Below are 27,050 nucleotides of genomic sequence, written 5' to 3'. Positions count from 1 at the left end.
ATCCTCCTGCCTCTGCCTCCCAAGTGCTGGGATTAAAGTTGCATGCCACCATTCCCAGCCAAAAATGTTCTTGAGAGATTTTAGTTCTAAACCAAATTGCATTGTGGTGTTATGCTCTTTGTCTCTGTGCTGGTTTTTATGCTTACCTTAATGTGTAGCATGTCATATAACATGTACTATCCTGAAACATGCAAGCATGTTGTCTTTGTGTGCCAAAGAGCGTCTTATGGTTCATTAGGTCTAATCCTATGTAGGTGAATCTTGCTCCCACATGTTATCAGCCCCTCTTTGTAAGCTGAGAACCTTTTAACTGTCACTGGTGTTATCTGGGTTGAGGAATGCTTTCTTCTGTGATTCAGATATACTTCCCTCAAAAGAAGAAAAGAGTAAGACCCCACCCATGTTTCTGTGCATCAAAGTGGGAAAGCCAATGAGAAAATCCTTTGCCAGTCACACCGCCACCATGGTTCAGCAGTATAGCAAGAGAAGAAAGCAGCCTGAGTACTGGTTTGCTGTTCCCCGGGAGAGGTGAGCAGAGCTAAGGCAGCCCCCACTGCCCCAATTCCAGCTGCGTGTGGACTGTTTATCTGTAAATAATTTAGTTTATTCTTGAATAAGAACTTTTGCTTCATTATAACTTTGTTTTAGCTTCTTGAAGGGTGCATACTTGTTTTCTTGCATAAATGGTCATTTTGACACAACTGCAAAGTTGATTTTCAATTGAAGGAACATGCAAATAAGCTCAAATATCTGAAATTGGACATAATCTTTGGTGGGAATAAAGGAGCAAGCTAGAGCTGATCCAAGCTCGTGAAGTGTAGAAAAGAGACAGTATTGATGTTTGTTTTAAAAGTGCTTACATGGGAGAGAACTGAATATTCTAGGGCCTTCTGAAGGGAGCGTTTGACAGCAAGAGAACTATATGTTAGTCCCCAGGGTAGAGAACTATATGTTAGTCCCCAGGGTAGATAGCAGAGTTACATGGCTTTAAGGAGATTTAATGTTTTTATTTGTTGGGGGGCTTCTTGTATTTAAACTGGTAGTAATTATATATATTTATGAGTATGATATTTATACATGTGTGTAACAGTCTACAAAGATCAAATCTGGGTAATTAGCATATCCATCTCCATAAGCATTTATCATTTCTTTTTGGAGGGAGGGTTCACAAATCCTCCCTTGTGGCAGTTTTTAGATAGCAAATAGTGTTATAACCTCTCATTGCCCCACTGCACTAACGAGCTTGCTCCTTTTATCTAACTGATCTTGTCATTACTAGGGTCTCATGGTTGCACATGCAGGTGACTATGAAGAATGTTTTCCTTGCCTGGCGTATTTCACATAATCCTCTAGACTCATCCGTGTTGCTGTAGATCACAGGACCGCCTTAACTTACAGCTTAGTAATAGTCTTGTGTGCTTATACCACCATACATTCATCCACCATGTGTGGTTGGACATGACATGTAGATTGATGCCACATCGTGACTGTTAATGAATCAGTTCTACAGTGAACATGAGAATGCAGGCAGAGCTTTGTAGCAGCATATTACCAAAGAAAAGATCTTATTGATATGGGGACAGATGATAGTGGCATAGCAATCTTTAGCAGTGTACTATAAATGATATGTTTATAGAATATAAAATAGGAGCTTTAAAGGAAAATGAGAAATAGTCTTTTTAGAAATTGATTTATTTTTATACATGTGATGGAATAAAAAGACTTAGAATAAAGACTTAGAAAGGACTTAATTTTAACTCTGAAATCCACACACCTTTTCCTGACTAGTCACCAGCATCATCATTTGGACAGGTGTTTGATTAATAAATAGAACTTATTGACCTTCTGAATCATGAATTCTCACAAAGCCAAATGAGACTCTGAGCAAGGCCTTGCCTTCCAGATGATTATTGCCTATGGTGGTAATTCTTACCAGAAGACTCACCTCATTTTAATAAATTAGAGTTTAATGTGAAAATAATAAGATTTTAATGAATATGTTTGCTAATATCTCCCCTTTCTCTTAGGTACAAACTTACATTACTAAGGGCAATAAACATAGTTTGTTTTGTATTTATGTGATGCACCCTCTAACCATGCATGCAACCCCAGGATCTCATGGAAGTTTTCAAGTGGAACTCTTGGGAATGGGCATGTCCATTTCCTACTGTTACTTACAGTGGTTCATCAGAAGAAATGTTAATTTCTGAAGCTCTGTTCTCTCAGGAGTAGAATATTGTAAATAGAGCCGTCTCTGAAAAGATTTGGCCCCTTCATGATTTTATAGGTAGGGAAGAAATAGCACTGAATTTTTTAGCTACATTTGTGGGTTGTATAGACTTATCTGGTGGGGAAGAGGAGAAGGAGAAATATTGAGAGATTGGCTGATTACATACACACACACACACACACATACACACATGTGTGTGTGTGTATGTGTGTGTGTGTGTGTGTATGTGTGTATATATTTTTTTTCTGAGAAAAAATATAGTATTTGGAAATTGAGTTTCTTTCAGAATGGAACTGCAATCCCATGTATATTATTTTTCCTATAATTTTGGTTTTTTTTTTTTTTTGAGACAGGGTTTCTCTGTGTAGCCCTGGCTGTCCTGGAACTCACTCTGTAGACCAGGCTGGCCTCAAACTCAGAAATTCACCTGCCTCTGCCTCCTAAATGCTGGGATTAAAGGCATGTGACAGAGGCATTCCTATCATTCTTTAACTTGGAAGATACTTTTTTTTTCCTTATAAGGTCAACATTTAATTGGGGCTGGCTTACAGGTTCAGAGGTTCAGTTCATTATCAGGAAGGCAAGAATATGGCAACATCCATGCAGGCACAGTACAGGAGGAGCTGAGAGTTCTACATCTTCATCTTAAGGCTGCTGCTAGAATACTGACTTCCAGGCAGTTAGGATGAGGGTCTTTTTTTTTTTTTTAGTTAATTTTTTTCCTTTTTTTTATTTATTAGGTATTTTCTTCATTTACATTTCCAATGCTATCCCAAAAGTCCCTCATACCCCCCCACTCCCACTTCTTGGCCCTGGCATTCCCCTGTACTGAGGCATATAAAGTTTGCAAGACCAATGGACCTCTCTTTACAATAGAATTGGGAATAAAACACCCATGGAAGGAGTTACAGAGACAAAGTTTAGAGCTGAGACGAAAGGATGGACCATCTAGAGACTGCCATATCCGGTGATCCATCCCATAATCAGCCTCCAAACGCTGACCCATTGCATACACTAGCAAGATTTTGCTGAAAGGACCCTGATATAGCTGTCTCTTGTGAGGCTAAGCCAGGGCCTAGCAAACACAGAAGTGGATGCTCACAGTCAGCTATTGGATGGAACACAGGGCCCCCAGTGGAGGAGCTAGAGAAAGTACTCAAGGAACTAAAGGGGTCTGCAACCCTATAGGTGGAACAACAATATGAACTAACCAGTATCCCCCGGAGCTTGTGTCTCTAGCTGCGTATGGAAGATACTTTTAATGCTGAAACAGTATTTTTCTTGGACCTCTTCCTCAAGTGGTTTTGCAAACTTCTTAATATAGGCCATTTGCTGAATTCCATCACACTTTATATTGACATAGCTTACTTGTCTTTGAGTAGCAAATAGTTTTCTTTCTTGAATTCATTATTAATTAGTCAAATATTGTCTTGGAGACATGTTACATTTGTTAATTATTATAGCTTTTGTGATAAATATTAGGGAATTTTCTCATAATTATTCCCTTTTGTATTTCAATGCGTCCCTGGCCCTAAATAAATTCACATTTTAGGCTAAGAGAGGATAGATAGAGTGGTCCTATAGTTATGTCCCACCAAGACTTCCAAGTGTTTAGTATAAAAAGTACATTTATTTTAATAAAATTTATAGAATTATTAAACTTAAACTCATCTGAAGAACTTAATGAGGAGCAAAGGAGTGCCATGAAGTATTTCTTCTTATTTGCTGATAGATTCTATATCCCTTCACTAGCCCTCTGCTGAGTGATTCCATTTGTCTATTGGTGTGTCGACTGCAGTGCTGAGTCACACTCACAGATGCTGCCTTCTAGATCACATTGTCCTCTCATCGATCTTAGAGATGTGACATCAAATTCTTCAAGATGTGTCACTGTGATTCATCCACTGCCCCAGTGCTCCTGGTTACAGGGAAATATTTCGAGGTTGACATAACATACCAAGTATATACATGAGGTTGACATGACATAACACGTATATACATGAGATTGACATAACATAACAAGTATATACATGAGGTTGACATAACATAAATATACAAGTATATTCATCACTGTTCCTCCCCATTGTTCCTAGTATTCCTTAAGTAGATATTAGATTTTTTTCCCTCTTTGTTATTATTACTAATAAATTAATGCTACTAAATCCACTTCTTGTTCCTGTGCAGTGTGTTGTGACTCCCTTAACTCCAACAATAAAGGAATAGTTTGTAAGTAAGAAAACAGAGTTACGCAACTCCCTGCATAATCTCTGGTTATTTCTTTTGTATGTCTGATAGGTTTTATTTTTGTTTTCTGTACTAATTCTTACTAAATCATAAGCATTAGAAATTGGAGAATTTAATTAATTTGATTTAAATTTGCCTAAAACATAATGGTCTTATTCCTTGGTAGAAATTGTCAGTAGGTCTAAGATCTCCATGACTCCAGGAAGACTGGCAGCTCCTTCATACTCAGTCAGATAACACTGTTTGAAATGCACTCAGATTCTCCTGTGGGTTAAATACACGACAACCTTAACCTGTCTCTGTCTCCACTACATTTTGCAAAGTCAGCTACTTCTCTTGAGTAATCTGTGAATGGCGATGGTGTGCTTGGGATATTTGTGAAATTTCTAGATTTCGGATTATATAACTACAAGATCCCAGCTTTCTTTGCTCTGGCTCCTGGTCCTAATTTAACCATAAAAGCAGTGAATAATTTCACTCTGTCAGTAATCTAATTTAAATTGGGAATTCCTTACCTGAAAGGTTTATATCTTGATGTAATTCTAGTATCTGAATCATAGCAGAATATTATGACTGACATGTCTTTTACAAAATGTTTCTATTAAAATCTAAAATAGAATGCCCACTTGTAGCCCCACAAGCTCAACTGTCCATTTACTCAGATCTGGATTAGGCAGAGTGAAGGAGAGCGTATGGGACACTCATTAGCTCTACTCTCCCTGGCCATGCTAGGCACAGATGTATTAAGTGGTGCCTTGCACGGTTAACTAATACAACTGTTCCACAAGGCATTCTGCATTTTACCAATGGTGGACCCGGGATGCACTGAATTTTGACACCTTGCTCATATCTATTTAACTTTAAATCTTATCTCCATCTTACACCAGAGTACGCAGTCCAAATTATATTCATTACACTATTCATTTATGTTATTGAATCATGGAAATGAGGTTTAAGAAAGGATATTTAACAGTTGAAGTCATTTCATGGTTAGTATCTTAGGGTTTTATTGCTGTGAAGAGACACCATGACCATGACAACTCTTATAAAGGACAATATTTAATTGGGGCTGGCTTACAGTTTTAGAAGTTTAGCCCATTATCATCATGGCAGGAAACATGCAGACAGACATGGTGCTGGACAAAGAGCTGAGAGTTCTACATCTTGATTTGCAGGCAGCATGACGTGAACTGAGACACAGTTCCCTCAACAAGGCCACACATTCTAATATTGCCAATCCCTATGTGGACCTGTGTGGGCCATTTTCATTCAGACCACCACAGCTATTGAGGATATATAGCATCTCCAAGTGTTGTCTCCCTGGACACTATTGAAATGCCTTTTCTCTGGTCTGATCTCTGCAAGGAATGTGATGAGAAAGGATGTGGACTAGGAGTGCCCTCCTTGGTACTCTTTAATTGAACTGAGGGAGTCTAATCTGAATATTGCATTAAAATAAAGAACGTGCCTAACATGTTCATGGTCTGATATTAGATTTCTTAAAAAGCAGTTGCAATCCTGTTTTTATCATTAGATCACTATTAGGATAAACTTTGTTGATAATGTAAGCAGGCTTCTGTCTTCCATAGCAAACCTGACAAGATCTAGGTGCATGACTGAATTACTCCCACCATGAACATAGCACCTCATACCTAAAATACAATTTGCTATTCTGTGTTTCCCTTTAAAATGCTTCTTGTGCCTTGGAGCAATGATAACCTGAAGAACGATTTTGATCTTATTATATTGCTTTTAAATCATAAACGTCAGGACTAAAGTTGAAACCTCTTGTTTAAAAGCCCTCTGCTGACTGGCTTTTCTTTCTAGATTTTTCTGAGTTAACTTGAATCTATAGATTTACCACTTTCTGAATCTGACCAGAACAAAGGTTCTTTAGACTGTCATTGCTGTTTTGTTTTGTTTTGTTTTGTTTTTTGTTTTGGGTTTGGTGTTTTTGTTGTTTGGTTGGTTGGGTTTTGTTTTTGCAAGAGGTTGGGTAGGGTTATCTCATTATGTCCCAGCTGGCATTGAACATTCGATTGAATATTTTCTTATTCTTTGAAAATTTCCTACAAGTATACAATGTATCATGGTCCTACCTACCCTTATTGTCTTCCTCCACCTCTTCCCAGGACATCTCCCTCCTTCCCCCGGCCCCGTCACATCTCCCGTGCAACTTCTGTCTTGTTTTAAAATTACTAATTTATTTAATCCAATTGAGGCCAGTTATTTCTGCTCATATATGTGAATGGGTATGAAGTTATCCACAGGGCAAAGGGAACCTCCAGTGTTCACACCCCCAAAGAAAAGTGATTTCTTTTTCCTTAACTAGCAGCCATTAACTACCAATAGCTCCTCAGCCAAAAGTTGGCCTTAGGAGCCCCTCTCATCTTCATGCTGGGACTTGACTTGATGGTGAGCTGGTAACCACAGGGACTGTAAATCTGTGTGGCCATCAGCCATGCCCTGTCCAGAGGGCAGAATTTCTCAGTACTCCTCTCCATCCTTAGCTCTCCCATTATTTCCATCATCTCTTCTGTGAGGTAGAGGTAGTTAACAGTTGATATAGATATCCCATGTATGCCTGAGCCCTCATAGTTGCTTCTGTTCAGAATTCCAAACAGGAATGAGTCTCTGCATTAACCAGTCATAACCTACTCAGTCAGAAGCTTCTCTAATCAAGGTTGTGAAATAAATAAATAAAAAAACAAACAAACAAAAAAACAAATCTATGCCTATGAACATAAATATTTAGAAGGTGGTTTGACCACTTAGGAATATAACATCAATAATTTCTCCTCTGGGGCCTATGGCTTTCCTTGCAGTGAGTTTGACCTTGTTTACAGTGTAAGATATGAGTTATCTCCTATGGAACAGGCCTCAAATCTAATCAATAAAGTGGTTAGTTACACCCATAAGCAGTCTTGTCATAATTGCACCAGTGGGCACCTGTTGCCTAGTAGAAAAGTCAATATTGGAACACTCAAGCTTCAGCTATGGGAAAACTTCCAGCAGCCTGCACCTTCTGGCAGATGCAAAATTATCCATCTGAGGGAGAGAAAGCAATCCTAGTCACTCCAAAATTGTTTTCTTTAAATTGTAACCAAAGAGTGTGGTGGCATCAACACTAGGATTTTACCACTTGATTAGTTAGTGTTTCTCAAATTGACAGAAAGCTAGATATACCTGAGATGCAAGGCTCTAGTTGAGGAACTCCCTCCATCAAATTGGCCTGTGGAGATGTCTGTAGGACATTTTCTTAATTTCTAATGTATGTAGGAGGATCCAGACCACTGTGGGCAGTGATATCTCTATGCAGGTGACCCTGGCCTCTACAAGCCAGGAGGAATAAGCCAGTCAGCAGACTTCCATGGTCTCTGCTTCAGTTCATGCCTCCTCCAGGATTTTGCCTTGAGCTCCTACTGTGTCTTCCCTCAATGATGGACTATGATCTCTAAGCTGAAATAAACTCTTTCCTCCCATATTGTCTTTGGTTAGTATTTTATCACAGTACTGACACACCATCTAATTATGATGGGTGATCAAGAGCAATGGCAGGGGGCTGGAGAGATGGCTCAGCAGTTAAGAGCACTGACTCCTATTCCAAAGGTCCTGAGTTCAAATCCCAGCAACCACATGGTGGCTTACAACCATCCGTAATGAGATCTGACGCTCTCTTCTGATGTGTCTGAAGGCAGCTACAATGTACTCACATATAATAAATAAATAAATCTTTTTTTAAAAAAAAGAGCAATGGCAATAGCCTATATTGTTTTGGGTATCTCTGGGTCCTTACTGACCAATAACTCAGGGCACTTGGCATTAACATTTTCATTTAATAATTCCTGTCTTTTGGGAATAGTAGTGTTCACTAATGTGGGTTACGTCTGTTCAAACTCCTATATATAACACACACACACACACACACACACCACACAGCCTAGTGGGGACTTGTAAAGCTTCTTTGTTTTGGTTAACACCTGCCCACTCCCCCTTTCCCTACCCCTGTCCTCAACCTTGCTTAAACCCTTCACTCCCTATGTCCACCGCACCAATGGCTTTCATATCTTGTGTGTTTTACTATTCCCTCTTACACAATTTATTTGTATTGTGAGTTCATTGGTTCGTGAATAGCTTTTCTATGAGCCCTTCATTTTGGTTGTCTTTCCCTGCCTCCTCCCCCTGTTTTCCTGTCCACAATATTCCACTCTCCACATCAAGTCTTCTGCCCCTAGGATTTCCTTTTTCTACTTTAGTTTAATTCGCATTCTACTATCACTCCTTCCTAAATGCATTCACTTACCATCAGTGATCTGTTGTAAGTTCCTCATAACTCCCAAGTTAAACACATGCAAAAAAGAAGTCCACTTGTAGCTAGTACCCACAGATGAGAGAGAATGGGTGGCATTTGTGTTGTAGGGACTGGATGTCAGTTTTATTCAATAAAACTGTTTTCAGTAACATCTATTTACCTTCAAATGTCTTTTTTTCCCACATAACTATGCAATATTCCATTGTGTATACACACCATATTTTTCTTATTCATAGGCTGGTGGACATCTGGTTTGATTTCCATTTCTTTGTAATGGGAATAGTATAGTAATGAACATGGATACATCAGTACCAGTTGTAGGAAGGCCTTTTGGGTGGTGTACGTACAGGCATAACTGGGTAATATGCTAGCTCTATTTCTAGTATTGTGAGAGTCCTCCAGACTGTGTTAGTTTATATCCAGAGTATGGCTCTTCTTCTCCCTCACAGCCACACCAGCATTTGTTATCATTTGTATTCCGACTGTTGACTTTGACCATTTGATCCCCCTGCCTCCATAACAGGGTCCTAAAATTACAGAAATGCACCATCACACCCTATAGTACACAGCCATCTATAAACAGTGGGTTTTTTTTATTTTATTTTAAGTGTGTGTGCCTGAGTATATGTAGGTGTGCCACATATGTGCAGGTGCTCACAGAAGCCAGAAGAAAGCATTGGATCCCCTGGAACTGGACTTACAGGCAGTTGTGACATGCCACCTCAAAACTGAGTTCTGAGAGTATCCTACTTCTGTGGATCTGGATTTTTTACTTGATCTTAGAATTCATTGGGCATTGTCTTAGTTACTATTCTGTTGGTACAGAGACCCCCCCCTCAATTGAAGTGACTTATAAAAGAAGTCATGTAATTGGGGTCTTGTTTATAGTTCCAGAGCATGAGTCCATGACCATCATGGCAGGCAGCATGCCAGCAGGCAAACAGGCATGGTGTTGTAGCAGTAGCTAGAGCTTACATCTGATCCACATGCAGCAGTCAAAGAGAAAGCTAACTAAGAATGCTGTGAGCTTTTGTGACCTCAGAGACCCTACCATAACCCCAGTGGCATACTTCTTCCAAGGTCATACCTCCCAGTTCTTCCTAAACAGTCCACCAATTAAAAAACAATCTTTCCACTTATATGAGCCTATGGTGGTCGTTCTCATCCACACCACCACAGGCATTCACAACATTTAACACTACCATCTGCCACCCATGTTTCCTTTGAATCTTTTGCTTTCTTAAGACTTTGTATCCAAGAAACAGCATAGCACCTACTATGCGGTTCATATTCCACAGTATTTGTTACATCAGTACATGAATAGCTGAGCCTTTGATCTAACAGATAAACCTTGGTCATATTTAGTTGTTCTTGTAACTAAATACTTGGACTCATAATATCTGTAAAGTCCAGAAACAAAAAAGAAGTTGTTTTCATAGCTATTTCACAGAGCTAAGGCAAATGTATATTTATCCCTGTTCCTTTTAATCTTTTCTCTGTACATTTTCTTACTTAACACTATGGGGCCACATATGTTTATTGTTATATAAACTACCTCTACTTAATAAAATATCTCTCTTCTCTACTAAAATTCTGTTTGCATGAATTTAATGAGCTTTATATTGGTTTTATAATAAGCAAAATCATAAAGAAAATTAATTCTCCTATTCAACTCATTTTACAATAGGAGGATGCCCAAGTTCTAAAGACCCCTAGGGAGACGAAAATATGTCCCCAGCAGCACATTTCTTAGGAGAGCAAAGAATGAATTAAAGCCATTGCAAGCTGACCTGGTTTTCTAGCATACACTCTTTAACCACTGTTAATATGAAATTTTCTGCTCAGAAGTCACATTGCTTGTAATGGGATCACGGCTAAATTGGAATTGTTAATAACCATTGGTGCTATCAGAACCCTTGTTTTGGACATTCACTAATACATCCGTTCTGGAACAGCATTGCCTCTGCTCAGCCTCACAAGGTATATTTTAGGATAAAAATCCTCCGATTTTTAAAGTACTGGATATCATTATATAATATTTTCTTTTCCTTTTATTCTTTTTCCTTATTATTTACTTCAGTGCTAAGGATTGAACCAACACCCTGCTCTCCACCACTAATGCAACCCAAGCCTGTGCTGTGATCTTACTGTGGTATTTTCAATTGAGAATGTTGCTAGGAAATAAACATAAAGAAAACCAAACGATTTCCAAGCTAAACCTAGCATCTTCCTCTGTAATGCCAATTTAGGAAAAGTACTGAATAGATATACTGTTATTAGTCATCCGTGTAAATATCTTCCATGTTTTTAGAAAGTTAACATACAAAGCCTTGAGGGAAATATTGCTTGGTCTTCATTCTTCCTGATCTTTGTACTCTTTTTTTTTTTTTTTTTTCATTCCCTTAAAGTCCAGAAATTTGTCATCTTCCAGAACTGCCTTTCAGCAACTTCAGTACACAGCTTTGGCAAATATCTTGAGCTAATCATTGACTTTACAGACACCCACTGATCTTGAGAAAAGACCTTCCTAAGCTAGCTCTGCAGAGCAGGGCTATGCTCCTAAGGAGGGGTAACTGAGTCAGCACCTCCAGGGACAGCTTAAGGTTTGACTCTAAGAACGCCATTCATCATTTAGCCCTATGGCATCTCTCATAGTCAATGGACAATTTATATTCTCTGACCCACTTTTGTTTGTTTGTTTGTTTCTTTCTTTCTTTCTTTCTTTCTTTCTTTCTTTCCTTTTTCCTTCCTTCCCTCCTTCCTTCCTTCCTTCCTTCCTTCCTTTCTTCCTTTCTTCCTTCCTTCCTTTCTTCCTTTCTTCCTTCCTTCCTTTCTTCCTTTCTTCCTTCCTTCCTTTCTTCCTTTCATTCATTCTTCCTTTTTTTTGTGATCCACGATCTGATCATGCTAAATGAAGACTTGGCCTCCTATGTTGTCACAGTTCTATCTGCATTAGCGAGAGACCTCTGTAAGAAGTCACCCAAGGCCTGACCACAATACCTATCTTCCTTTCTGCCATATGCAATTTGACCTTATTACAGCTACATCAGCAACACACTCTTCAAATGCCATGTCTCTGTACATGTTCAGGGAAATGGAAGTATTTTCTTTTTCCTCCTGTAATGAACTCTTTTGTCTCCCTCAATAAACCCTGATAAACTGTGACATCTGACAAGCTTTCTTAGACCCCTGTTATAGACATTTCTCCATCAGACTTACCTCTGCTAACACTCTTACTAAAAAGGATGATAGATAGATAGATAGATAGATAGATAGATAGATAGATAGATAGATGATAGATAGATAGATAGATAGATAGATGGATGATAGATGATTGATAGATGATAGATAGATGATAGGTTAAATACATGATTGATAGATGATGGATGATAGATAGATAGATAGATAGATAGATAGACAGACAGACAGATAGACTGGCAGATAGATGATAAGAATCAGCCTGTATGCGAAATGAGAATGGTCTCTGTGTCTGAACACAGTAGCACATTTGAGAGTGTGGCACCAACAAGGATCTTGAGCAGCTATAGAGCTCGAATTAGTCCTAAACCTCTGGGAAGATGTTAGAAGAGATTTTTGGAGCCAGGCAAAGTGATTGATTTTGCATTTTAAAGTCACTCCCATTCTCTGCCCTTTTGTCTTGGCCTCATTTCAGCCTCAAATCTACTTCCTTTTAAAAGATTAGCTTTTCCCAGGACCCAGTACTTGACCAAGTTTTTTGCTTCCTTATTAACATGTATTACAATACACCGCTTCAGGACTAGTTGGCAGCTACAGTGGCTGTAATTACTGGTAATGGTGCTAGCTCTGAGGAAAGCCCTGGATAATGTCTGAAGGCTGCTGACTCATTAGGGGCCAGGCCACAAGGTGAATTACTGAGCCTGTCAAGCCTCAACAAGCTTTCTAAGGTCAGGGCTATAAGGATTGACATACAGTTGTTGTTTTGCACAGTTGGTGACTAAAGAAAACCAATTTCACTGAAACAATGAGTAATGAAAAAGTTTGGTTTTTAACCCTCTACTTCCTTCTAGAAAGTGTGTAAGGCAGACTTGATTTACCAGTGGCATATACTAAAAAAGCAAATAGATCAGAACAGATGAGTTTAGGGTTGAAACGTTTGCCAGCTCAAATAATGGACTCTGAAATGAAAATGAAGAAAGGGAAGAAACTTTGAGGAAAAAAAGAAAACCTACAACCTTTTTTGAAGGGTAGAGAAATGCATGAAGGTTTAAAGATCAACATGAAGGACACAGAAGGATGAAAAGAATGGGAGAGTAAGGGAACAGAACGGGGAAAGTTGGCAGGGAGTGGGGCTGATAAGGTGCAGAGGAGGGTGACGATGGGTAAAAGAGAAGTGTAGAGAACTAGATCAACTAGATAGAGAGATACATAGATTATCTAGATAGATGCAAGATGCAAGGGGACTCTTTATTTACACAGTAGAGAATCCTCCATTTAAGTAGGGCGTAAGTAGGGGAGGCAGAGAGCTTGGGGTGATGGAAAGAGGTCCCCACATCACTGTGATGAATAGGAAGGCAGCTACATGTAATCTGTGACTGTGGGATGCACAAGAAAGAATCTATTATGATGGAAGAGTAACCCAACAGCCTCCCTAGAGGAGAAGTTAAAGAAGGTGGCCTGTATAGGCAGGAGACTGGGACAGGCACACAGGGTCAGAATAAAGGTAAGGGTGACCAGATTGGCTTAGAATTGTGTGAATCTGGGAGGAACCAAATAGCTGAGGGAACTTGAGGCAGAGAGGAATCATGAAGGTAAAAGACTAGTCAGGAAGCAATGGACAAGACGGGATCCAGAGGACCAGGATGGGACGGAGGTCTGGGGACAGAGCTTTACTTTCTGAAGTCTGTTGTGTTCTGGAAACTAAAGTAGGTTGAGGTTAGGAAAACCCCGTTAGGTAAAAAGAACCAGTCCAAGAATTCAGCTAAGTAAACTGAAGGTAACTATAATTCAGCCATATCCTCTTCCTGTTTCCCAAACAGTTGACATAATATAAACAAAGGAAAGGGACTTAAGCACAGAGAGTTGGAAAGAGGAATAGGATAGGACACATAATCCTTCCGTTTGTTCTCCAAGGACTTTTGAACTTAAGTAAACCTTCCAAATCAATTTAAATTTTCCTCGTGTTGAGCATGTTGTTTAAAATTTTCATTCATTTTACTTTTCCCTCAGCTTCCTCGAATGATGTTCCTGACTACATAAGAAACTGAGGGTGCATTAGTATTATGTCAGAAGTTAGTGTTGAAAGAAGTAAGGGTGTGTTTTTACCCTGGATGTCTGAAAGAAAAGATCTGAGCATTCCCCATGAGTATGTAAATTTGCAGTTTGCCCTCTCATCTTCTCTATGGCTCCCAGGCAAGGGCCAACTTTTCTAGCCTTTGAGACAGGGCCCATTGCCATGCTGCTTCCGGGAGTTGAATCAACTGGTAAGTCTGGCACTGAATTATTATGCTATGTGCCTACCAAAGGAATAGAATTTTAGGAACAGAAATAGGAACTAGGAATCAGGGGCCCTGACATAGGGACACTGCTGATGTCACGTATACTTTGTTAACAGCCCCAAACCAGGAAGTAATTGTGATAGTTGACCTTTCTATGGGAACAAACAATAGATCTATCTACAGAATTCTTTTAAAGGCAGTCAAGCTGAGCTGGCTAGAACATGTCTAGAGACAGATTTTTGGCACATTATTCCATTGTTGGTTAACTTCAGTTTACTTATCTGTATATTTGGCAACTCTTGATTTGTTGAGTTCTTGAGGCAGGCAGCCATACCTTTTCTTAAAGAATAACTCAAGTTTTTTCAAAAGGAAGCCTTGCTTTCCTAAGCATTGGTAAAACATAAATATAATTCTCTATTTATTACTAACACCTTTACGACTCTGAGCTTTCCCCATTCTCTAGAGACCACCCCACTATGGAAGGTACAAACCCAGAGCTCACTCAAAGTATGAGGCTGGTCTTGACCCACAACTGGCTACTTCATGTTATGCCACTCTGATCATTCAGAACTCTCATTGATTATCCACTGAGAATTTGACAGTACTGGAAGAGGTTGAGATAGATTTTTAAAAAGGTCTCTTTGCCTGAGCATCCCAGATTGCTTTCCTGGCTGAGAATACTAGAAAGAATGGTGCTGGTAGACAAGACCACATCAAACTGGTACAGATAGCTAAGTATAGTGTCTATTAGCATACCAAGGAGCATGCTTAGCCTCTAAGCTCACTCAGTACATTGTCTTCTCCTAGCTTGTCTCACCTTCTCCCTAATATAAGTCACTGTATCCTAGGAGCTTTACTCCCCTTCCCCCAGCTTTGCATTCCTATATAACCTGACACTTTGGCTCCATCTTGGCCCACTCCTGACCTCTTTGCCCTCTTGGGACACTTCTCTTTCTTGTTCTCCCCCATCTCTCTCCTCTCATGGCTCTGTTCAACCTGGACTCTTCCAGATGCTTCCGGCTATAGTCTCCTTCATATCTACAATAAAATCAGTCTCCTTGTCTGAGCCTTGGAGCTATTGTGTCCTCGTTTCATTCATCCACCTTAGTTTGTTACAGCTTCCAAGAGACACACACATGTGAGAGCTTCTATTTCCTTCCTTTGAATGGCTGGCAGGGGGAGACTTGGTCTAAATTTCAGCAAGAGAATCATGGCATGCAATAGCATCATGGAATACTCGAATGTGTCTCCTTAAATAACCAGTACAAGGCTGGAGCACTCCCCAAGGCCCCCAAAGATATCTCCCCTCAAGAATGATGGTGTAAGGAAAGGGGTGCTATCCTTTCCTTTGAGTTTATCTCTATTACAGCCATCAATGAATATCAGAGATGCTCCAGTAACTTCCAAAAGACACTATGAAGCATTGGGTTCCCTTTAAGAGGTGCTCCAAACTTATATGAATTTATAGTCTTGTCTTTCTTTACCCTTTTACCCAGATTCACCTTCCCAGTGGCTTGTGGGAATCAGTTGTCTCCATTAAGCAGATAATGTTTCAGTTATGTTTTCACTGTGAAGCAGTAAGTCAGCATTATCTTACTTCCCTCTAGAAGTAAACTGAACCATTGAGATGGTCACCATGCCCATGATGATGTCTTTGTTTCCAGAAGGGGAAGCCACTATAAGTTACTAAGATTGGTTCTTCCCTAAAATCTGTATTGCCCTACATTTTCATAATTTGCCTTTCTTCTCAGAAGGAATGGAGAACCAAGTCCAAGCTGCCACTCATCTAGATTTCCTTGCAGTTTTGCAAAGAAAGTCCAACAGTCTCAGCATTTGTCACAATGGATGTTTTCTCCAATAGGTGTCATCCTGCACATTGACTTTCCTGTGAAAGTGAAGTGCTTTGTGGTTCCAATAGTAATAATAATGATGATGATGATGATGAAAATGTCTGCGTCATTACCTAGAAAAAGGACTGGAATAGCTCAGAAACGATGTGGAATAGGCAGAGAATTTGAAATGTGCTAGAAAGAACCCTTGGTGGCTGCCTTAGGAAGCATAGTCCTGGTTATGATACAGATAGCTGCCTTCAGAGTCCACATCCCTTACGTGTAAGGATAATAGCTTGAATTCAAAACCCAGTCCCAGCCATAATGGATATTTGCGAAAATCGGGGTCAGTAATACAGCCTATAGATGCTCAGGAAGCTCTGTCTCAGGTGCAGTGTCCTGTGACACTGTGAGCCACTAAAGCACACTAAAGCTTAATTTTTAGTGGACTCTAATAGAGTACACGCTGGGGGTTCTAGCAACTCAGTGAGAGAGTGTCCAGGTCTGTGCGTGTGGCTCAGTGGCAGAGCTCTTGCTGAAAGACCATGTGTATTCACACTTACTTATAAAATACCAAAAACACACAAATGAATAAAGCCATCATCTTTACTTGGGGGACATGGGGAGATGTCTCATGATTTGCCCTCTTGAATGTATTTTTCTCCTGAACTTCTGCACCTGTGTCACCTGTGGCTGTGTTTGACACATTAGCAAGGAGTTACGGGACTGGGTTTACTTGAGGAAACTAGTGATGGCTTAAAGGAAACAGTGTTTTGCTCTAGGTTAGACAACCTCAGGAAACAATCACTTCTGTGATTTGTCATCTGAGAAAATCTCACCAGAAGCAAGGAAAAAGTGGACACAAAGGATGTTTCTGATAGCAGCACTTACAGCTACGGCAACTTTGTGGCTAGACAGTTCGGGTTTTTCATCTGAGTTCACACTGCCCTAGAATGTTCTTGTTTTTGTCTAGAGTGTCCTCATCTCATTGATGTTCTCTGTAATTTTTTATGGCCAATAGGAAAACATCAGGGTCTAGCCGTGAGTGACAGGCCAGCTGTGAGTGACAGGCCAGCTGTGAATAAGAGGCAACTGTGAGTGACAGAATATCTGTGACTGATTGTCCTAGCTATGCGTGAGGGATAGGCCACCTGCCAGCAACACTGAGGTCTGGCAGACTACATCCCATGTGTTGAAGCCTCTTTTGTCATTCCACAGAGAAACCAGCCATAAGCAATCAGGAAGCCATTTTGTGCTACCATATTTTGTTTTCTTGTTCCTAATATGAACAGGCATTGTTTAACAAATACCTCTTCTGCAGAAGTTAGAGTGAAATATATTTGGTTCCCTTCTATGGCTCTGCTCCTCCCCAAATTTACAATTAACTTCATTATTAAAGAAAACCTAGAGAATTTTGTATATTCAGCAAACCTCTCTGGAATAGTTAATTTCATGTTTTCTCAATGAACAGCTAGTAAGGAGACACGTGGGGGGGAGGAGTAACCTACATAGGGCAATGGAGTTTTCTAAAATTAATTTTTATATAATTATAACTGCATCAGATTGTTTCTTTGATTGCGCAACCCTAGTCTGCAGCCATACACTACACTGAACACATCCAAGCTTGTTTGTTCCTGGAGGCCAAGCAGGGTTGGGCCCACTTAGTGCTTGCATGGCAGTCAGTCCACCCTCAGTTCTAGGACTAGAAACAGCAGCTTGATTTGTACCTGAGGGAAATGACACTCATACAAAGTGCATTGCTCATAGCTATATTTGTGACACTGTATCTGGGAACCAGCTCACATGGCTAACTATATAGAATGGCTGTATAAACTATGGAGGTACACGTGGTAAAGAACTGGGTAGCCATACAAGAAAGAATGAGGAAACTGTCGGCATACTGAGATTGGAAGATAAAATATAGAATAATAAAAAGAAAGGGAAAATCTAACTATGCATTCATCACAATCACCTTTATTTGTGAGATAGATTCAGAAATTTCTTTTTTATTGAAATTGGCTTTTTTCCCTCACCTAATATATTCTGATTATATTTTCCCCTTCCTCTGCTCTTCTAGTTCCTCCCAACCTCCTCTTCCATTTAGATTCACCTCCTTTTCTGTCTCTCATTAAAAAATAAAGAGGCTTCTGACAGATAATAACATAACATAGCATGACATGACATAACTGTAATGGCTATTCCCATTGTCAACTTGACTACATATGGAATGAACGACAATTCAGAAATGAAAGGCATACCTATAATCCAGATCTTGAGGCCAGAAGACTCAGGCTTTTGCTCTGGATCTTGATGTGGGATGACACAGATTTTTGATTAAGATCTGGAGGCATAGTGGCCATGAAAAGCTTAGGCCCAGGCAAAGTTGTATATGCTCTAATCCCAGGAGACAGAGGAAAGCATATTTCTGCATTCCAGGCCAGCCTGGGACAGAGCAAGTTAAGTAAAGAACAGCTTAGGTCCAGGCATGGTGGTACACACCTTTAACCTGGGCCATACCTTCTGCTGGAGGCCTACATAAGGACAATGAAGAAGGAAGTCTTCTTCCTCTACTTGCACTTACTTTCTAGCACATCTCTTGGAATCCACTTCTTCAGGATTCTAGCTTATACAAAGGACCAGCTAAAACATCTAGCTTCGTGGGACTGAGGAATTACTAGACAGACTTTGTACTCACAGCTGCCCATTGTTGAGTTAGACTGAAAATTATTCCAAAAAATTCATTTAATATATAGAGACATCCAACGAGTTCTGTGATTCTAGAGAACACTGATGAATGCAATAACATAGTATATAAAATAAAAAAATGATATATTAGAATAAGAAAAAAGCAAACAGAAGGAAAGGAGAACAAGAAATATGTACTAACTCAAGAGACCCATTCACACAGTCAAGGATCTTACATATTATGGAAGCTATAATATAAAGGTGAAGAACATGTAGGTAAAAAGAGAGAATATGTATACTTGGGTGTTGTATTTATGGACATACATACGTATCTATGTATTGTTCTGCCTCCACTTCTGCAGGATTCCCTGAGGAAAAGGAATTGATGGAGATACCCTGTTTCAGACTGAATGTTCCTAGGTCTCTCATTCTCTGGATAGTGTTTAGCAGTGAGTCTCTGTATTTGTGTCCATCTGCTACAGGAGGAAGCTTCTGTGATGATGGCTGAGCAAGTCACTAATCTATGAGTATAACAGAATGTCATTAGGAGTCATTTTCTTGCTATGTTTTTCTTTATTATTTTATATAGAACAGTAGTACTTCATTTTTCTCTAGGTCCCTGGCCTGTTTATTCTCACATTTTTGGTCACCCAGGCATTGTCAGGTATGGCTCCATCTTGTGGAGTGGGGTTTGAGGCAAATCAGATATTGGTTGGTTACTCCCATAAGCTTTGTGCCACTGTTGCACTATCATATTTGCAGGCAGGACACCATTGTAGATAGAAGAGTTTGTGGCTGTTTGGTGTTTTACCTTGTTCCTTTGGTAGCTTACAAAGTACCTTCCTGTACCAAAGATACTAACATATAGGAGTAAAGGCTCTATGTATGAACTAGCTCAACTACTCCATGTTCAGTGCATTGCATAGGTGTTATCTTCAGCAATGGGAGTTTGTTGTCAGTTTTTGGAAAACAACCTATAATCTTGGCAACAGCATAGGTTGTTTGGGGGTTCCCATGAGATCCCTTTGGCCAATAACTCAATTAAATGTAACCAAATCCTAGTACTGAAAGCTTCATTTGGTGACAAGAGATGTCTCATTATTTGGTGATTTTATTTATATCCCTTCATATTTATATGTATTTAATGGAGCTTCTACTGTATTAAGCTTCCATACCCTTAATTTTAGCCGACTCTTCCTGTATTTCCTCCTCATCCTCCTCTTCCCTCCCTATTTGATCTCCCACAATCCATCTGTAGCTGTTTCCATGGGAATTCTATTTGTCCTCTTCTTCCCAGTTCCTTACTCTCTAATCTAACCTCTGTCTTTCTACAGATACATAACTTGGTTATTGTTTAACTGACAGCAAATATCCACATGCAAGCAAATGCAAAAGGAGGAGATTGCAAGAAATGATCAATCACTGGGCTAAAATCAATCAAAACAAATCGAAGAATGAAATAGTTCTTTGAGAAAATATTGACAAACTTGTAGCTAAATTAACTAAAAAAGTTAAAGGGAGATTATAAGAAGCAAAGTGAAGACATACAACAGACACTGAGGAAATCCAGAGAATCATAAAGACATGCTTTAAAAGTCTGTACTCCACCGAATTGGAAAATCTAAAAAACATGGATAGTTTTCTCAATACATGCCACCTACCAAAGTCAAATGAAGATCAAATAAACAATTTAAACAAACCCCTAGTGGTGTAAAAGCAGTAATTAGAAGTCTACAATCAAAATGGCTCATGGCCAGATGGTTTCAGTGCAGAACCTCAGTAATCCTCAGGTTTCTCACACAGAAGAAACAGAATGTTAACCAATTCTTTTTATGAGGCCACAGTTAACCTGATACACAAACCACATAAAGACACAACAAAGAATTACAGACTAATTTTTGTTATGAACATAAGCACAACAATTCTCAATAAAATACTACCTAACCTAATCCAAGAGCACTTCAAAAAGATCATCCACCATGATCAAGTGGGCTTCATTCCAGACATGGAAGATGCTTCAAAATTCATAAATGGATAAATGTAGTCCACTATATAAACAAACTGAAAGACAAATACACCACCTAATTAGATGCAGAAAAGGTCTTTGACAAAATCTTAACAGCTTTTTATGAAAAAAAAATCTGAAAGAACTAGGGATATAGGAATATACCGAAACATAATAAATGCAGTTTATAGCAAGCCCATAGCCAACATCAACTTAGATGCAGAAAAACCTAAAGTCTTCCCACTAAAATCAGTAACAAAACAAGATTTTTCCACTCTTTCCTTATCTATTCAATATGGTACTTGTGTCTTGGCTGGAGCAGTAAAACAACTAAAGTGGAGGAATTCAAACAGGAGGGAAAGAAGTGAAAGTATCTTTTTCTGGAGATGATATGATAATAGATATAAATGGCCCTAAGAATTTTACCTGGAAACTCCTACAACTGGCAAACACTTTCACAGAATTAGCTGGTTACAAAACTAATTCACAAAGATCAGTAGCCTTCCTATATACAAATGACAAAGGGACTGAGAAAGAAATCACGAAAACACCACCTTTCACAATAGCCATGAAAAAAAGTAAAATATCCTAGAGTAATTCCAACCAAACAAGTGAAAGACTTGTATTATAAAAAACGTTGCAGCACTGAAGAAAGAAATTGAAGAAGATATCAAATGATGGAAATATCTCCCACAATCATTGATTGGTAGAATTGATATAGTAAAAGTGGTAACTACCAAAAGGAATCTACAGATTCAATGGAATCCCATCAAAATTCCAACACAATTTGTCATAGAATTTAAAGGAACACTTCAGTTTCAAATAGAAGCACACACACAGACACACACACACACACCAGAATAACTGAAAACTGAATGAATAAAGAACTTCTAGAGGCATCACCATTCCTGATCTCGCTTTGAACTACAGAGCTATGGTAATAAAACAGCATGGTATTGATACAAAAACTGATAGATGGAATCAAATTGAAAATCCACACATAAATCTACATATGTATATGGACATCTGACTCCTGACAAAGAAGCAGAAATGCTTACTGGAAAAAAACACAGCATCTTCAACAAACGGTGTTGGTTAAATTGTATGGTTGCATGTAGAAGAATGCTAAATGAGCCATATTTTTAGTCCTACACAAAACTCAACTCTGAATGGATCAAAGACCTCACCATAAAACCAGATATGCTGAACCTGATAAAAGAGAAAGTGTGAAACAGCCTTGAACTTGTTGGCATAGGAAAAGGCTTTCTAAACACAGACATTAAGATTGACAATAAATATGACCTTGTGAAACTTCAAAGCTTGTGTAGAGCAAGTGACACTGTCATTCAGACAATGTGACGGTCTACAGTAAGGGAAAAGATTGTTTTGTTTGTTTTTGTTTTGTTTTGTCTTTTACCAACTACACAGCCAATAGAAGGCTAATATCCAAAGTATATAAAGAACTCAAAGCACCAGGTATCACAAAAGCAACCCAATTTAAAGTGGGATACAGATCTAAACAATATTATAAAGATGAAACTCAAATGACTGAGAAAAAACTTTAACATCTTTAACCATCAGGGAAATAAAATATGATAGTCAGTACCTTTGTCCCACCCACTCTATTTCTCAATGGTAAGCATTCAAAGCAATGTTTTTTGTAGCTTTTCAAAGTAGTCTTTTATATTTCTCTGAAAGAAAATAAATGTTATGTATAGCATGTATGCGTGGATTTTTTTTTTTTTAAGAGACTGACTTAGGTTTTACTGGGACTGACAAGGCTAAAACTTTCAGAGTAGACCAGGAGGCTGGAGACCCAGGGAAGAGCTGATATATAAACAAATCTATCAAAGTTGAATAGTAGGATTCCAACTTCCTGGGCTGGCGGGGAGGACCTCAGTCTTGCTCTCTTTAAGAACCTCCACTGATTGGGGAGTCCGTTCATATTCTGAAGAGTAGTCATCTTTACTAAAGTGTAGTGATTTGAACACTAACAATGTCTTTTTAAGAAATTATCTTCATAGCAAATGTAGGTGTTTGACTCAAACCTGGATATTATAAACAAGCCAAACAATAGCATAACTACTGCACTCTTGAACATCAGCTTATACAGTATCCACATTTATTTTTAATGGAAATATTAACATTTCATAATACTCACGCACACGAACTTCATAACTTTGTCTTGTGACAAATTAATCCACATTAATTGAAGGAATGGATTTTAAAAATACATTGAAGGAATGGATTTTAAAAATACATAAAAACTGGGACTAGAGAGATGCCTCACCACTTAAGAGTGTTTGGTTGCTCTTGAAGAGGACCTAGGCTTAGTCCTGAGCAGCTACGGGACCACTAACAACTGTCTGTAACAACAGTATCAGAAGATCCAACACTCTTTTCTGGCTTCTATGGATACCACACACACACACACACACACACACACACACACACACATACACACACACTCCTCCCCTTTCTCAATTAGTTCTCTCCTAGTTCTGCCTCCTGTGACTATTTTGTTTCCCTTTCTACATGTGATTCAAGCATCTTGTCTTGAGAAAATAATTGAAAATATGGCACAAAATGTACACTATGCAGTTTGTATAATGAAAGACACCTACAAGCAAACATGCTGACAATGTAGAAATGTAGGCTGGGCATGGCTTATTAATTTTTAAGACACAGTATAGTAATTTAATTTCAGCGTAGCTATTAAAGAGTAGTAATGCGGTAAATGTGTTATTATGTAGCGTTACATATAATGCAGTTATTTTCATACCTGAGTAAACATGGACAAGTGCAGATGGAAGTCTAAAGCAGTCTGGTTAGAGCTGTGATGGGGGTTGCATTTGTTTTACTTCTATCAGTTTTGTGAAAGTATTTTGATACAGCCGAAGTTTCTTTAAAAATTAGCGGTCCATAAACTGACTTTCTTGCAGTTTGTTTCTGGTAGTGCTAAAGAATCACACCATCCCTCGCTATTGCTGGCTCCTCTCAGCCCCGACCACCCTGCTAGCCCCAAGCAGAGACCGCCTACCTCACTGTTCTCTCGCTGCAGATTCTGCTCACATTTCCAGCCATCCAACCCCTCTCTCTGGTCATTGGTCCCATATCCCAGTAACCTGCTAAAATCAAACTCTAGAGGCTTGTAATTTATAAGTCAGATTTATATCAGTAAATTCTCACCCCACCAAACAGCCACACAATAAACTCAGAGCCAAATGATATTGATATAAATTGCGACCTAGATAGGATAAATTGTCCTGGAATAATACATTCCTCATAAGATATTCTTAGCTACCTGTGGCTATTTAAAGCCACACAGAATCTGGATCATCTTTTTCTTCATCCATCTTCCTTCCCTCCCCTCTGTGTTCTCTCTCTCCCATCCCTAAAAATCTCTGCCCACTTTCCTTTTCCACTTCCCAATCACAGGTTTCTTGTTGAATTAATATTCAAATTAATTGGGGGGACAATTCTGCTACACCAGTTTCTTCAAATTAGATTGTTTTGTAATTACAAGAGTTTTTAAAAACCATGTGGTCCTCTCTGTTGTTCCATCCCTTACTATCATGGTTATAAATAAAACAAACTAATAAACAAACAAACAAAAAAAAAACTAGTATTTGGGACTGGTCCATTCAGGGTGGATACTGCAGGCTGTGGGAACTAAAGCCTCCAACTTCAGCTGAACACTGAGCAATTTTTTTCTTGATTATAGCGAGAGAAATGCTTCTGAAATGTGTTTCCTAATATAAGAAATCAGAGAAGCCAGAAGCCAAGAACATGCCCTACCACAAGAGATAGGTCTTCCCAAGGATAAAACTGTGTTGTTTCTAGTAACTTCTTGTTGGTTTAGTGGTTGGAGGGGTTTTATTAAAACTGTTATATAATGTATCTTGTACTTTAGCAAGAGTCTTTGGGCTTTGCTTTTGTCCTTAGCTAAAGCCTCAAGTCAACCTTTTCCCCCTGACAGTATGTATCCAATAAGTGAAAGTCCGCTGAAGAAGAAGCATATGGTGTACTATTTCATTGGGGATTTTTCATATTCTGCCCTATCTCTTGATCTTTCTTTCAGACTGAGGCAGTTTCAGTAGTGATTGGTGCTTGTGGGCTTTTGTATTTTTTTGTGGGTTCCTATTTTCTGAGTTTGGAAGCCACTCACAAAGGTAACCTTGACAGTGGGGAATTTCCTCCTCAGTAAAATAGTTTGCTAAGCGGGCAAAAGGTTGTTGCAGGTACTCCAGGCGCTCTTACTGCCTGCCAGGAACATGGGCTCAATTGTTAACTCGCATCACGAACTTGTTTTCCAGGGTGGATCACTTGTACACCTTCTTTGTTCAGTGGTCTCCTGATGTCTATGGGAAAGATGCCAAGGAGCAAGGCTTTGTGGTGGTGGAGAAGGAAGAGCTGAACATGATCGACAATTTCTTCAGTGAGCCGACCACCAAGAGCTGGGAGGTAAACACCGAGACTGTTCAAGAGAGGAGGCTGTCCTGGCCCCTGAAATGCCAAAGCAGAGGAAATGGTCTTGTGTTCACATTCCAAAAACTATTAATAGCTGATACTATTCTTTTGTTTTTCTAATGTATTTAGGATACATTTTGAAACTTTGTCTCCTGTGCCATATAAGAATGGCTAGCTTGATTTGACTGGCAGTTACAGCTTGCTGACCCTGAGTTCGCTTTCAAATTAGACCATGATATATCAACTACCTCTTTGGTTGGGGACCCTAGTAGTATAAAGATGGATAAGAAATATCTCTGTGTCTAATAAGCTTACAGGACTGAGACAGTAGATGAATCTGTCACACCTTCCTGCCTCTAAGCCTGTTTTATATTTTCATGGATGTCTCTGGAATCTGGTCCCTTGACTCTGTCTTACTCTGGCTATCTTGAATCCCTTGAAGCAGTTTTATTCTCTGAGGTAGATGGTAAATGCATTCAGAGACATCCCACTACCATTTATCAGGGTAAGTTGCTTAGAGCTTCTTCCATCCTTTATACCCATCTAGACCATTGTATTCCTAGAGAGTATACCCTCATATTAGCTCTGATCTTAGGCAGTCAAGCATTGCTACAGAAAACTTAACAACTGAAGCCAGTCATGGTGGCACATACCTGTTCTCTTGCTATTCCATGGGCAAAGACAGAAGGATCTTTTGAATCCAAGAGTTTGAGATCAACCTAAGCAGCATAGGCTAGGCCTCATCTCAAAGGACAAAACAAAGCAAATACCACAAAACAAGCAGAATGGTACCAAGATAAAGGGGTAGTTTCCGAATTCACCCGGCTCCTCAGTCATAACTAGAAATCTTTCCTTGTTAAAACCTCTCACGGGTCATTTTATGCCCCCTAGCCCATTTCAGCATCCATGTTCCCTCCAGTTTATGACAAAGACAGAATTGCACAAATTTATTTTCTGATCCTCCCTCTCCTGTATTTTAAATGATCAATTATTACAATCTTAGTTTCTGTCTCAGAAGAAACTCTCTTCATCTCTCAGGCTGCCTTCTGGCTTATCAGCCATGGCTATCTTTTGTGTGTTTAAATGCTTTCTCCTTCCTGTGTGGTTCCTTATCTTTCACCAGCATATGATATTTTGTTGCCTTTTTAAAGGAAACAGGGAAGAAACATCTCTTCTCCTTTATTCGTGTGTGTGTGTGTGTGTGTGTGTGTGTGTGTGTGCTTTATTCTACAGTTAGCACCCACCTTCCCCTCTCCCGTTTAGGGGTCTTTCCTTGGTTTGAAAGTAGCCAAAGAGGCTAGGGTGGCTGTCTAATTCTCCAGGTTCTCCTGGCTCTGACTCTTGTGCACCACCATCCATAGCTTTTGTACTCCTATGGCGTCTGGGAATTTGACTCACTCAGATCTTCATGCCTACAAGGCAAGCCATATACTCACTGAGCTATCCCCAGCTTCCTTTCCTTCATCTTCACTTTTCCTACTGCCCTGCTCTCTGTTGCCACCTAACTTTTGGATAAAAACTGCATCATGTCATTGTATTTAGCTTCTCAATTGCCCTATTCCCTGCAGTGTACATTGCACCAAAGCCCCCATATACCCCATACTTACCACCTATTTTTAGTTAACTATTCATGTTCCTCTTTCCTACAAGATGCTATGATAGAGCTGACAGATGCCTCATAGGCCCATCAGACTCTATCTAAGAAACATGAGGATATCCCATCTTGGCTTTACTTCTGGTAAATATTATCAAAGGGGATGCTCTATCAGGAAAACTTAATTTTCTTTTTTTTTTTTTT

At 39.3% G+C, this 27,050-nt stretch overlaps 1 protein-coding gene across 3 annotated transcripts in view; it reads left to right on the top strand.

Moving 5' to 3' along the window:
• The window catches only part of Ncoa7 (nuclear receptor coactivator 7), a 148,880-nt gene that overhangs the window by 106,742 nt on the left and 15,088 nt on the right, over positions 1-27,050 (top strand). For all 3 annotated transcript variants that reach the window (XM_021174075.2, XM_021174073.2, XM_029482549.1), the window contains exons 10-11: positions 360-528; positions 25,099-25,246. In XM_021174075.2, the coding sequence (XP_021029734.1) occupies positions 360-528; positions 25,099-25,246 (317 nt within the window). The remainder of the gene's footprint in view (positions 1-359; positions 529-25,098; positions 25,247-27,050) is intronic.

This window comes from Mus caroli, chromosome 10 (genome assembly GCF_900094665.2).
Source record: "Mus caroli chromosome 10, CAROLI_EIJ_v1.1, whole genome shotgun sequence".
In the NCBI taxonomy this organism is placed as follows: domain Eukaryota; kingdom Metazoa; phylum Chordata; class Mammalia; order Rodentia; family Muridae; genus Mus; species Mus caroli.
This window is presented reverse-complemented; position numbering and strand designations above follow the sequence as displayed.